We start from the raw sequence: 15157 nt of genomic DNA on the forward strand, positions 1-15157 counted from the left end.
GGTTCTACTAAAAATACCAAAATTAGCCAGGTATGGTGGTGCATGCCTGTGGTCCCAGCTACTTGGGAGGCTGGGGCAGGAGAATCACTTATCATTTCACTGCAGAGTTTGCAATGAGCCGAGATCGTGCTACTGCACTTCAGCCTGGGTGATAGAGCAAGACTCCGTCTCAAGAAATATATATAGAAAAATAAAAAAACTTAAGGTAGCTTAGGCGGCTATGTGAAATGATTAAAGAATAAGTAAATACTCCCTTAAAAAACAAAACATGGCTGGGCGTGGTAGCTCACACCTGTAATTCCAACACTGGGAGGTTGAGGTGGGAGGATTGCTTGAAGCCAGGAGTTCGAGGCTGCAGTAAGTTATGATCACATCGCAGCACTGCACTACTTAGTCTGGGCAATAGAACAAGACTGTCTCAAAAAAAAAAAAAAAAAAAAATCTTGTCATCGATGCTTCACATTCTACCATTAGATAATTTAACTTAAAGCATTATTTTTATTTTAATTTATCTCTATAGTCATTTATCCCTTAATGTGAGTGAAGTTTTCAGATGTTCTTCCTGAAAGAATTTTTGATCAGGAGGAAAAGAGAGTTTAAGGAACTAGCGGTGGGAGCTGGGAAGGTAAACATGGCTAAACTCCTAATTTGGTTTAAGGTCGTCTTTAACTGTGATCTTAATGTGAGAAAAGTAAATTTAGGTAAAATTGCCTTGGAAGGAAAAACTTCTTTCAAGAACTCTAATCTCATGAAAGCAAACCCATTTTTGATGCATTATTTCTCCCTCTTTAAAAATGTTTAGGTTGAGCTTCGTGGCTCACACCAGTAATCCCAACATTTTGGGAGTCTGAGGTGGGAGGATTGCTTGAGCCCAGGAGTTCAAGAACAGCCTAGGCAGCATAGCAAGGCCTCGTCTCTACTTACTTACTAAATAAATAAATAAATAAATAAATAAATAAAATTAAAGCCAGGTGTGGTGGCACATGCCTGTAGTCCTCGCTACTCAGGAGGCTGAGGTGGAAGGATCGCCTAAACCAGGGGTTAGAGGCTGCAGTGAGCCGTGATCGTGCCACTGCACTTCAGCCTGAGTGACAGAGTGAGACCCTGTTTCAAAATAAAAAATGGAAGTTTTAATATGAAAAATTTCAAATCCCAGCTACTCGAGGTTGAGGCAGGAGAATCGCTTGAACCCGGGAGGCAGAGTTTGCAGTGAGCCGAGATGGCGCCACTGCACTTGAGTCTGGGCAACAGAGGGAGACTCCATCTCAATAAATTAAAAAAAAAAAGCAAAAAGCTTTTCAGAGAGAGCAAGAGAGCTTGTTATGTTTTCCAGGCTGACTTTGAACTCCTGGGCTCAAGTGATCTTCCTGCCTCAACCTCCTGAGTAGTTGGAACTATAGGCACGTGCCACCATGCCCAGCTGAGTGGTGTTTTTTTGTTTGTTTGTTTTTGTTTTTTGTTTTTAAGAACTATATATAAAAATGCGCTGACCGTGGTAGTTCACACCTGTAATCCCAGCACTTTGGGAGGCCGAGGTGGGCAGATCACCTGAGGTTCGGAGTTCGAGACCTGCCTGGCCAACATGGTGAAACCCTGTCTCTAATGAAAATACAAAATTAGCTGGGCGTGGTGGTGCAGGCCTGTAATCCCAGCTACTCACGAGGCTGAGGCAGGAGAATTGCTTGAACCTGGGAGGTGGAGGTCGCAGTGAGCCGATTATCAAGCTACTGCACTCTAGCCTGGGTGACAAGAGCGAAACTGCATCTCAAAAAAAAAAGAAAAAAGAACTATATATAAAAATTTAATGGATAAGACAGCTAAATATAAAAAGTGAAACTACATACTACTAGAAATAAAGTAGGTAAATTCCTTTATTACCTTGGAAAAAAGAATGAATGTGTTTATGTATATGTGTGTATTCCATATATTTCATGTACTCAGATCACCCCTTCTTAAACATAAGGTAACATGCATACTATATTTAGTATTCTGCATCTTGTTCTTCCTCATTTAACAGTACATCCTAGAGTGTTCTGCCTGCTTCCAGACAAGCGAGGAGACTTGTGGTCTGGTTCTTGGACTTCCCTAACAGCATGGCCCCTAAACGCCAGTCTCCACTCCCACTTCAAAAGAAGAAACCAAGACCACCTCCTGCTCTGGGACTGGAGGAGACATCGGCCTCTGCAGTCTTGCCGAAGAAGGGAGAAAAAGAACAGCAAGAAGCAATTGAACACATTGATGAAGTACAAAATGAAATAGACAGACTTAATGAAAAAAGACAGTGAGGAGATTTTGAAAGTAGAACAGAAATATAACAAACTCCGCCAACCATTTTTCAGAAGAGGTCAGAATTGATCGCCAAAATCCCAAATTTTGGGGTAACAACATTTGTCAACCATCTACAAGTGTCTGCACTGCTTGGGGAGGAGGACGAAGAGGCACTGCATTATTTGACCAAAGTTGAAGTGACAGAATTTGAAGATATTAAATCAAGTTACAGAATAAATTTTTATTTTGATGAAAATCCTTACTTTGAAAATAAAGTTTTCTCCAAAGAATTTCATCTGAATGAGAGTGGTGATCCATCTTCAAAGTCCACCGAAATTAAATGGAAATCTGGAAAGGATTTGATGAAATGTTCAAGTCAAACGCAGAATAAAGCCAGCAGGAAGAGGCAGCATGAGGAACCAGAGAGCTTCTTTACCTGGTTTACTGATTATTCTGATGCAGGTGCTGATGAGTTAGAAGAGGTCATCAAAGATGATATTTGGCCAAACCCATTACAGTATTACTTGATTCCTGATATGGATGATAAAGAAGGAGAAGGAGGAGATGGTGATGATGATGATGATGATGATGATGAAGGGGAGGAAGAATTAGAAGATATTGATGAAGGGGATGAGGATGAAGGTGACGAAGATGATGATGAAAGGGAGGAAGGAGAGGAGGATGAAGGAGAAGATGACTAATAGAACACTGATGGACTCCAACCTTCCTTTTTTAAAATTTTCTCCAGCCCTGGGAGCAAGTTGCAGTCTTTTTTTTTTTTTTTTTCCTCTTGTGCTCAGTCACCCTGTTCTTGAGCTCTCTTTTCTCTACTCCATGGTTCTCAACTTATTTGGGGGGAAATACCTTGAGCAGAATACAATGGGAAAAGAGTCTCTACCCCTTTCTGTTCGAAGTTCATTTTTATCCCTTCCTGTCTGAACAAAAAACTGTATGGAATCAACACCACTGAGCTCTGTGGGAAAAAAGAAAAACCTGCTCCCTTCGCTCTGCTGGAAGCTGGAGGATGCTAGGCCCCTGTGTACTAGTGCATAGAATTCTAGCTTTTTTCCTCCTTTCTCTGTATATTGGGCTCAGAGAGTACACTGTGTCTCTATGTAGGTCAAAGGGACAATATGGACAGTTAGCATTTACCAACACGTATCTGTCTACTTTCTCTTGTTTAAAAAAAGAAAAAAAAAACTTTAAAAAATGGGGTTATAAAAGGTCAGCAAAGGGTGGATTTGAGATGTTTGGGTGGGTTAAGTGGGCATTTTGACAACATGGCTTCTCCTTTGGCATGTTTAATTGTGATATTTGACAGACATCCTTGCAGTTTAAGATGACACTTTTAAAATAAATTCTCTCCTAATGATGACTTGAGCCCTGCCACTCAATGGGAGAATCAGCAGAACCTGTAGGATCTTATTTGGAATTGACATTCTCTATTGTAATTTTGTTCCTGTTTATTTTTAAATTTTCTTTTTGTTTCACTGGAAAGATGATGCTCAGTTTTAAACATTAAAAGTGTACAAGTTGCTTTGTTACAATAAAAGTAAATGTGTACACACACGCGCGCGCACACACACACACACACACACACAAAACAGTATATCCTAGAGGTTATGCCATACGAATGCAGGGCTTTGTTATTTCTTTTTATGATGGCAATTCCACTACATTTTACTCAGCTACCATTTTAATTTCTTCTTTGAATAATTATTCATATCCTTTGCCCATTTTGCTTTTGGTCTTTTCTCTATTTTTGGATGTTGGAGATATTAGTGTTGTCTGTGATATAATTTGCAAATATATTTTTCCCATTTGTCATTTGTCTTCTGACTTGGCTTGGCTTTTAGTGGTTTTTTTTTCCCCCTGGTGTTTTTGTTTTAATGTAGTCAAATTTATTCTTTCTTTTTGTTCATTTTTTCTGGACTTTGAGTCATAGGTGGAAAGATTATCCTAACTTCCAGATTGTAAAAGAATTCATACGCTTTCCCCTAATAATGTGTGATTTCACTTTTTATACTTAGCTATTTAATTCATTTTGAATTTATCTTGTTACATGGTATGAAGAAAAGATCCAATTGTATATTTTATTTTTTTCCAAGTGGTTATCTAGTTATCCCAATACCGTTTATTAAAAGTCAACTTTTCCCCTTCTCATTTTAGATGCCACTTTTTTCATATGCTGAATTGTTTTGTCCCTTAGTTCTATTTCTGGACTTTCTAGTCTATCACATTGTTCAGGCCATCTATTCATGTGCCAATATCACAGTTTTAAATAGAGAGGCTTTATATACATTGCTTTAAAAAAAATTTTTACTGGCTGGGTGCAGTGCCTCATGCCTGTAATTCCAACTCTTTGGGAGACTGAGGTAGGTGGATCACTTGAGTCCAGGAGTTTGAGACCAGCCTGGGCAACATGGCAAAACCCCGTCTTCATCAAAAATAAGAAAGATTAGCCCTGGGTTGTGGCGCACACGTGTGGTCCTGGCTACTCAGAAGGGTGAGGCAGGAGGATCACTTGAGCCCAGGAGGTGGAAGTTGCAGTGAGCTGAGATCACACTGCTGCAAACCAGCCTGGGTGACAGAGCAAGATCCTGTCTCAAAAAATAAAAAATAAATTGCTGAATGTTCTGTGCCCAAGGGTGAGGGTGCAGTAATTTTTTGCCTTAGTATTGGTCAACTGTTAATCTGTCAATGTCCTCTCAGTGCTAACAGCAACACAAAGAACTGATAAAGATGGGAATTCTGCACAAACCTCACTTATACTGTTTCTGGACTCTTCCCTGCATGTATGGAATGGTTAAAAGCATAGACTTTAGAATCATGATATTGAATCCAATTTAAGTTGTTTATTAGTTGTGTGACCTAGCCTACTGGTCTAATAGTCTAAGTCTACTGAGCTTTAGTCTATTGTGCTGATCCATGAAGCTCTCCAAGCCTCAGTTTCCCTATAATGGGGATAAGGGTATCTCATGTGGTGGTTAGAAAGACTAAATGAGATGATCCATGTAAAATTCTGCTATGGTGTGCATTATTAGCTTATGACTTGTCATCACAAAGTAGTTTTGAAGGTTATTCTTTAGAGTTTTACCTTTCCCCCCACATTGTCTTCAATTCAAATAGGCAATGTCATTTTGCTATTAGTATTTGTTTCCTCCTAGCAGTTAAGTTTTACTAGCTCCAGTGGATGTGGAGGGTTTACAAAGGTGATAGTGATGATGACCACTGAAGGTCTTCATGTACGGGGAAGTTGTGATTTTGATTTCTTCCTGCCATCATATTCAAGAATAGGCAGCCATTTGGAAAAGCCATTTCGAAAAAGAAAAGCGATTACAGAATCAGAATAGCACCATATTACAACCCTCAATGATTTAAGTGATGAGCAGCAATACCTGCAAAAATCACAAAAAGAAAACCAGGCAATATATGCTTTCTGATGAAAAACACACTACATGTATGATCTTGCCAAATGAATCAAACCTGAATTTGATCAAGCCTCTGGATTCCAATCAGCAGAAAATACAAAGGGCAGAAGGATATGCTGATTTGTACCATAAATATGCAGTTGGCAAAATGCAGACTATGGGAAATTCCACAGATCAAACAGCCTAGGTTCTGCAATAGAAAAAGTATAAGCAAAATAAGGGATGGAAGGGAAATCTATAGATTTCAAAAGGCCTAAAAAATATCTTTCATGGGCTACAATGTAGGGAGAAAAAACATCCAATGTCAAAAACGCGCATGAATAAACTATGGGGTCTAGGAATAGCATCTATTATTAGAGTTTTCTGTTTCTCTGGAGAGAGAGATATATATGTGTGTGTATATATATACGTATACGTATCTATATGTATATAGATACGTATATATACGTATACTATATATACGTATATATATGTATACGTATATATATACACATATATACGTATATATATACGTATATATACACATATATACGTATATATGTGTATATATATATATCTATATATATATGCCCAATTGGTTCTGTTTCTCTGGAGAACTCTGTGTGTGTGTGTGTGTGTGTGTGTGTGTGTATGGGGTAGGGGGCAGGATTTAAGGAACCGGCTCACACAATTGTAAAGGATTGGCAACCCCCAAATCTGCAGGTAGGCCTGCAGGCTGTAGACCCACGGAAGAATTGCACATTAAGTCTACAGGCAGTTTGCTGGCAGAATTCCCCCCTCTTCAGGGTAGGTCAGTCTTTTTCTATTAAGGCCTTAACAGATTGGATGAGGCCTACCTACATTATGAAGGGCAATCAGCTTTACTCACAGTCTACTGATTTAAATGTTAATCTCATATAAACAATCTCTCACAGAAACATCTTGAGTAATCTGTGACCAAATATCTGGTACCATGGCCTAGCCAAGTTGACACATAAAATTAAGCATCACGGTATCAAAATATGCACATTTAGATGATTAAAAAGTAAAGAAATACAGGAAGTGAAGCTATCCAAGTCAGGAAAGGAGCTTAATTTTGAGAGGAAGAGGGAGTTTGTAATTATGATAGGGGTATGGAAGAGCTTGTAAGGTGGCTGGACAAGTTTTATTTCTCAATCTGAGTGTTGGTTGCGAGAGTATTCATCTTTTTTTTTTTTTTTTTTTTTTTTTTATGAGACGGAGTCTCCCTCTGTCGCCTAGGCTGGAGTGCAGTGGCACAATCTCGGCTCACTGCAACCTCTGCCTCCTGGGTTCAAGCGATTCTCCTGCCTCAGCCTCCCAAGTAGCTGGGACTACAGGCGCCTGCCACCACGCCTGGCTAATTTTTGTATTTTTAGTAGAGACAGGGTTTCACCATATTGGCCAGGCTGGTCTTGAAATCCTGACGTTGTGATCCACCTGCCTCGGCCTCCCAAAGTGCTGGGATTACAGGCGTGAGCCACCGCACGCAGCCAAGAGTATTCATCTTAAAACAGATTATATTTAGAATATGAAATATAGATATTTACAATATAAAATAATTATTAGCTATAGATTTCCCTGATATCGTTTTCTGTATCTGTATTTATTTTAAAATAAAAAAAAATTTAAGTGTTAAGTGTTAAAGAGGATTTAAACAAAGCTATGTTAAACTTTTTTTTTTTTTTGAGAGAGTCTTGCTTTGTTGCCCAGGCTAGAGTGCAGTGGCATGATCTCAGCTCACTGCAACCTGTGCCTCCTTAGCTAACGCAATCCTCCCACCTCAGCCTCCTGAGTAGCTGGGACTATGGGCATGCACCACCATGCCCAGCTAAACATTTGAGGTTAAAATGTAGAGAGTATAATAATGACCCTGCTTTTTTGTATAGCTCACTATCTAATGAGAAACAACCTTAAAAGAGTTCTACAAATGTTTAAGTTGCACTACTACTGTTTGAATAAAGATATTGCTTGATAACTACTTGTAAGTGAAAGCTCTTATTTAAATGAATAATTTTCAGTACATTTAAACAAATCATTGTATTGAATTCTATATATATATATATATATATATATGCATTTATTATCATGGGAATATTGCACCAGATGGGGATTATGAAAAATCACTTATCCAAATCCTTTTTTTTTCAGGGCAGAACTGCATGGAAATTATCTCAAAATAATATTTGATTTTTTTTACTTTTCCTTTCCTTCCTCATCTCCTTACCTTTCTCCCATTCTTCTCTTCTTTCTTTCTACCTTCTGAAAGTATCAGGAAACTGACAAAGTTAAAGCTTTAGGTGCCCCACTTCCATAAGCCCCTTCTAGGGTTCTAGTAGCATCCCTAAAAATGTGTTTACTTGGTTATGTTTTTGTAAAGTTGGCAAACTTTGGTCAAATGTTACCTCATATCTGGTGCTACTGAGTAGCTACAAGCATCTTTAAGATTCAGTCACAGTGAAACTAAGTAGGGGATTCAGTGATTAGGGCTGGTGGAGTATGTTTATCAGTTCACATTCACTTCTATGTCTCGATAGGTTGTTGCTCCCTGTCTGGGTATAGGAATGGTTTCCAGGAACACTTTGCTGATTCACCCTGCATGGTGACATGAAGGGGTAGGGCCCAAGGGTCACATCACTATGTGAAGATGTCACATCACTATGTGAAGATGTCACATAGCGACAGGTATTGGAAATAAATGTGTAAATAAGTAGAGGCTTCAATTCTCATTGATGCCTTATTGGAACAAAAAGAATATTTTCAGTAATGCAGAACATGTTAATTATAAACACTTTTTTTGTGTTTTGATTAAAGTCATACAGAATGAAATTTGTCAAAATTCCTATATTTATGACCTATGTTTATGATATTTTTTCAGGTTTCCAGAAATTGTAATCTGTTGTGATTTCCCATTCTAAATAATCACTTCTATACTTCAAAAAGGCAAGCAGCAGACAGGCATACCATATATAATTGTTGCAATGTATTCCCAGCACTATATCTTTCTAATATTTATTTTATCTTGAAAAATAAGAAAATGTGGCCAGGCACGGTGGCTCACGCCTATAATCCCAGCAATTTGGGAGGCTGAGGAGGGTGGATCACCTGAGGTTGGGAGTTCGAGACCAACCTGACCAACATGGAGAAATCCCATTTCTACTAAAAATATAAAATTAGCCAGGTGTGGTGGCTCATGCCTGTAATCCCAGGTGTCTTGGGAAGCTGAAGCAGGAGAATCACTCGAACCCGGGAGGCAGAGGATGCAGTGAGACAAGACTGCACCATTGCACTCCAGCCTGGGCAACAAGAATGAAACTCTGCTTCAAAAAAAATAATAATAAATAAGAAAAATAAGAAAATTGAGGCTACTTTTCAAATGACTAAAGAGGTATTTATATAGCTCTTTCCTTTTTTTGGAGGAAATGCAAATGGTAATTTAATGTTTTTATTTACTGTCAGTATAGCTCTTTTTTTTTTTTTTTTTGAGATAGGATCTCTGTCACTCAAACTGATATAGTGGTGCAATATCTGCTCACTGCAACATCTGTCCCCCGGGCTCAAGTGATCCTTCCATCTCAGCCTCCTGAGTAGCTGGGACTACAGGCGCACGCCACCACACTAGGCTAATTTTGTATTTTGTTTAGAGACGGGGTTTTGCCATGTTGCCCGGGCTGGTCTCAAACTCCTGGTCTCAAGCGATTCTTCCACCTCAGCCTCCCAAAGTGCTGGAATTATAGGCGTGAGCCACCGTGCTTGCCCAAGTGTAGCTCTTAATATGATATTTTTTTCTGCAACAGTGAGGGATAGGTGATAGGCTTTAATGTTCCTCTGGCCTTATTTTAGCATTAAATACAATAAAGGCACTAACTAGAACCCTGCTGGGTGAACAAGGTTTATGACTAGATCACTTGTTCTTCTACATTTAGGTCACATTAAAACAAATGCTATCTTAAGAAAGAAGAAAAATAGATACTATTAAATCTAACTGAAATATTCCTCAAGCATATTTTAAATATCATAATTGTCTATGCCTCTTAGAGTGAAAACTATTGAGTTTTTCCTCAAAGAGTAATTTTTACTTCAATCATCATTTCTATCTAGAAGATACTTTCACTATTTTCCGGGCTAACTTGTAACATTTGAATACAGTGATTAAAACTGTACTTTTTGGGGTAATGAATATATATAGGCTGCCTGGAGGTCTAGGAGTGAATTAAATAACTTGGGATATGCTGGATGCTTCAGGGCAAATTTCTTAAATCTCTCATATAAAATGTACACTGATTTCTGTCCAGCTATTTCCTGAAAGAGCCTGGAAACATCAAGATCTGGCACTCCAAAAGCTGCCTGAAGTATAGCAGCGAACTCCTGTTCTGTTATTAAACCATCCGCATCAAGATCAAAAAGCTTAAAGGACATTTGCAGACTCTTTTCAATGTTGGCAGGATTGCATAGAACAGTCAGACCTATTATATACTCTCTGAAGTCTATGCTGCCATCATTATTCCTGCCAAAGAGGGCAGGGGGTTGTCTCAAGGGCTCTGAAATTGGGAGTTTTAAATAACTTGAAAATTCTTCAATTCCTGTCTTCCCTCCTTTTGAGGCAACTGCAATTGCAGCATATTCATCCAAATGCTGATGAATGTTATCCCTATCTAACTTCAACTTCTGGTTAATTTTTGTAAATTCCACCAAGCCAGTTCTATGGGTAGTTGAAGGTTACCTGCAGAGATCATCAGTCTGCAGTCTTTGTAAGTGTGCCCTGTCCCAGGCACCCCTAGAGCATTTGCCGTGTCTGATGTGTACTGTATTGGCAAAAAGGATGGGGTCTTTTTTTTCTTCATCATTTGGGATATAAACAGGCATAAACTCAACTTCTACCCTGGTGAAGAGTTGACTGAGTGTCAACATACAGGCCTGGAAGGCTGTAAATCCCTGCCAGGTCCAGATTGCCATGTCCAGGGTGTTTGGGTACCTGAGCAGCACTGGCTACACAGGAACACCTGGACAGAAGGCCTCTAGTTTAAAAGTGACTAGACGGGAGCGATTGGTGCACACACCTTCTAGGAAAATCAGAATCTGTGGCCACTTCTTTCCAAATGTCACTCACTTCAGGATTTCATCCTTAGTATTCTTCCTGGAATTGGGGTCTTCTCGGATCACAAGCACCAGCTGTGTTGACAGTAGGAATTTCCCAGCCAATGGGATCTGCACATTTTGACTTGCAGAGACCACTGAGGGTAACCCCGCCACCACACAGGGGATTGAGTCAAAGAAAGTGGACCGTGGTGCTGTAACGAAGATAGGGGCCTTGTCTTGGGTTGCCTTTTTCCCTTTCACTTTAGCCAGGAACCCAGCTAAAAAGAAAGCCACCTGAAGCATGAGCTTGAGTACTGGTTTCACCTGTTTTTTTTCTCCAACTCTTGGCAGGGTTGCAGGATTTGAGCAGGATAGCCAAAGGTGGAAAGCATGGCCACTGGCCAGACGAAGAGGAAGGCAATGCAGGACATTCGTACCCACGAGGATGATGCAGGTCCAGCACCATGCACAGATGCGTGTCTGCTGAGGGTACAAGGACTTGATTAGCTCCTGCGTGATCCCAGACTCCTTCGCCTCCAACTCAGAGTCTGTGGACTGCAGAGCCATGAAACCGACTTAGTAGACCCAGGCTGTGTGTAGCCTGGATTTGGGGGCAGCCTTTGACATGTACCCCTTCCCCACATCCAATTGCTTTTTCTGTTTGCACATAATTAGAACTCTTAGAGGCAATTGTAGGTTAATAGAAAATGCTGCATTACCTTTAAAATCAGAAAAATCAAAGATGGTAAATGATGTAACAGGAGAATTTGAATCATATCAACAGCACAATCTTTTTTTCTTTTTTTGCAAACATCTTGCTTTTGACATATGCCTAATTATTTTCACATAGCAATTTCTGATGTTAAATTAGGCATATATTATATACTACTAGGGATATATTAATTTGAATAGATGAATATTATTAATAATTACAACTTTTAATTTAGGTGCCATTACCTGTTTTTATCTACTGTGAGCTGCTTTGCCAGCTAGTAAGTCAAATTCACTTACTTGCCCTACAAATAGATTTCTACAGAGATAGTAATAACTGTTTATCCTAAGAGGTTTAACTCAAGATGGCACCCTTGAGGCTTTATATCTGTTACAAGTACTTTTCCATATCCATTAAATTAGAGTACATTCATTGTCATAGGCCAGAATTGTCCATGGAACGTTTGATTGATAAATTCTTAGTATTAGTCCACATGAACTTGTCAGCTTCCTAAACTGACATAAGTAGCAACAACAACAAATCTTAAAATCACCTTTGTCAGTAACAGGTTTTTATCAAAATAAGTCAGGATTACTTTACTATGTCAACACATCCTGTTCTTTCCCTTGTTGCTGCCCTTCTGGAGGGATCAAGAGGGAAGCACCAAGTTGGTATGAACCAGGCTTTTTTCTATACCTTGTGGCATTTGCAACTCTGACAATGCTCTATAGAATATTCCTATGTTTACTAATTGCTAATTTGAATTCCTTTTTCCTTCCAAAATTAAAAGTCAAATTGTAGGTTCCTGAGAGATATTTCCATCTATTGAAACACACCAGATTACTGCTGAAACAGGAAGAGTGGCATGGATACCACAAGTCTGCTAAACGGTATCTGTTGTAAGTGGGATCATGAGCTTTACCACCAGATGGCTCTAGGTCAGATCCTAGCTCCCGAACTTACACTATGGGCATTGGCAAAGTTACACGTTAAATCATATTTTTACTATTTATAAATTGGTGATACCCACCTTGCATGTTGTTATGAAGTAATGTGTTATACAGAGAATTGGATTTTTGTTGTAAATACAAGTTGCTGTGATACAGTAACGAGAATTCTTAGGGACATTCTCCTTTGTTCTGTCACGATCAGAACTATGCTTAATGAGGAAAGCAATACTTTCACCAATTTAGGGCTTATCTGTTATGTGATGTGATTTGGCAGTGTTACTTGTTGCCTCCCATGTTAAAGGAGAACAACCCAAAAGAATGAGTAGTAGTCCCTTGAGTTGGTATTGTTCTCTATTCTATAACTCTTTTCAACTCTTACTTATAATGTTCATTTCTACTCTTGAACCTTTGTTTAATTTAACTGCATTCTATGTATGCGTCTTTTTTTTTTTTTTTTTTGCTCTTGTTGCCCAGGCTGGAATGCAGTGGCGTGATCTTGGCTCACTGCAACCTCTGCCTCCCAGGTTCAAGCAATTCTCCTGCCTCAGCCTCCCAAATAGCTGGGATTACAGGCATTTGCCACCATCCCCGGCTAATTTTTGTATTTTTGGTAGAGATGAGGTTTCACCATGTTGGCCAGGCTGGTCTCGAACCCTTGACCTCAGGTGATCCACCCACCTCAACCTCCCAAAGTGCTGGAATTACAAGCATGAGCCACCACACCCGGCCCTTAAGGCTTCTTATGGGAAAGTTCTATGTTACCACCTTATCTTTCTTTTATATTCCCCCACCGAGTGCCTAGCATTGTGCCAGATATATTATTTATTCATTAAGCAAATATTTGAGTGCCTACAATATGCCAGGCCCTTAGTCTAGACTTGAGTATGTATCAGTTAATAAAACAACAAAAAAATCCCTGCCCTGTGGAGCTTAGATTCTAGTGCACATAAGATGTGTAGTATTCAATTCTTGTTGCACTGAATGGGGTAAAAGGATCCTTTCCTTCCCTTTCCCTCTCCCTTTCCCTTTCCGTTCCAACAGGGTCTCACTCCATTGCCCAGGCTGGAGTGCAATGGCCCAATCATGGCTCACTGCAACCTCAAGCTCCTGGACACAAGCGATCTTCTTACCTCAGCCTCATGAGCAGCTGGGACGTCAGGTGTGCACCCCTATGCCTGCCCACTTTTATTTTTTATTTATTTTTGGTAGAGATGAGGTTTCACCGTGTTGGTCAGGCTGGTCTCAAACTCCTGGTCTCAAGTGATTCTCCCGCCTTGGCTTCCCACAGTGCTGAGATTACAGGCATGAGCCACCATGCCCAGCCAAGATGTCAGCTTTAAAAAATGGTTCGATATTCCCAGTATAAATAGTATATGGCCCATTTTAAAAATGCATATTCATTTAGCTATATTTGCCTTCAAACTAATAGATATACTATAAATCCAAAGAGATTCGATAATATAACTTTTTAATGGTTAAAAATAGTAAAAAGAACTTTTGAACAATAGAATGAAAATTTATATTATTGCAGGTTTGCCTTATAATATGGCACAGCTAATCTTTAATATACATTTGTAAAAGGCACCATATGTTAACAGAGTAAAAAAAAGCAAGAAACCAAAATGGGAGCACTTACTCCAAACTTCCTTTTTGTACAAGTGTATATATTTTAAGGCAGATGCTTGTCTGTGCAAAATACACCAGAAGAAAATCAACATTGTATTATATGTTCACATGATCTCAGATTTTTTTCAATACCATTTGTCAGGATATTTATTTATGATAAAGCACATTAAAACAGTTTTTTTCCTAATAAAACATAAGTTGATGAATAATTTTTAAAAATTATTTAGAGATTTCATTACAGACCCTTCATAGAAGATAAAGAAAAGTCAATCTTTTTTTCTTGTTTCTTCTTTTAGAAATGTCCATATCAATTTGTTCACTATGTCAGGTTGGTCTTGCTGAAGCCAATGACTGGCTTCTGACAAAATAGTTAGCCTGAAATAGTTTTTAACATAAATCTTTGTGACTTCAGCCATCTCAACCTCCATGAATGCGTCATTCTCTCCCCACAGTAGTAGTGTTGGAGTGGTCACCATGTGATGTTTGAGAGGCAGGCAGCTATAAAAACAAAATACATGGGCTTGAGATTCACTGTCAAAGTTAAAACGACATTTTCCTATAGTGCCCCATTAGGCCATTCATTCTTGAAGTGGGCAATCTTGCCTCTAAAAGGGTGAAAATTGTGTTCTTGGGAGGGTGAAAAAAATCTTACCCTTTGCATATATAAAGCATGGATATACATACAGTACATAAACAGATATTAAAATTTCACAGGGTGGGGGTGATTAGGGAAAAAAAGTTCTAAAAAGGCTCCTTAGGAAAGTGATAATGAAAAACTGATTGAGAAACAATGCATTAAGTAATCAACATTTACTATAAAATATTTAAAAGGCTATTTAAGAAAAGGTCCAATAAAATTTAAATTGGATGAGGCTAGTAAAATGTATAATAAAAGCTGTAAGTTAAATAGGAAATTCATCACTATGAGGAGTAATTTGTTTCAAAAGGATACCAGAATTACTGAATGGTGTAATGAAAGAGAGATTTAAACTATTTATATGTTACTGTTTAGCTTTATTTTAAATTGTTCTTAGATAATCTGATGCATTTTATGTGAAAATTGGAGTTGAAAACTCAAAAAATATATTCGAACT

General features: G+C 38.7%; 2 protein-coding genes across 3 annotated transcripts in view; one reads left to right on the top strand and one right to left on the bottom strand.

Moving 5' to 3' along the window:
- Positions 1–15157, bottom strand: part of EPHX4 (epoxide hydrolase 4) — a 53338-nt gene that overhangs the window by 2150 nt on the left and 36031 nt on the right. Inside the window, exon 7 of one of the 2 annotated variants that reach the window (XM_054476417.2) lies at positions 13892–14561. The exons of the other annotated variant lie outside the window; for it this stretch is intronic. Coding sequence (XP_054332392.1) covers positions 14330–14561 — 232 coding nt within the window. The 3' untranslated portion in view covers positions 13892–14329. Of the gene's footprint in view, positions 1–13891; positions 14562–15157 lie in introns of those variants that run through there. 2 annotated transcript variants of the gene reach the window in all.
- On the top strand, positions 2048–3487 carry SETSIP (SET like protein). Its single transcript, XM_054476440.2, is given in 3 exon segments — positions 2048–2273; positions 2275–2335; positions 2338–3487. Coding segments are annotated over 3 exon segments (873 nt in total). The 5' UTR covers positions 2048–2093; the 3' UTR covers positions 2970–3487.

Source organism: Pongo pygmaeus, chromosome 1 (assembly GCF_028885625.2).
Source record: "Pongo pygmaeus isolate AG05252 chromosome 1, NHGRI_mPonPyg2-v2.0_pri, whole genome shotgun sequence".
In the NCBI taxonomy this organism is placed as follows: Eukaryota; Metazoa; Chordata; class Mammalia; order Primates; family Hominidae; genus Pongo; species Pongo pygmaeus.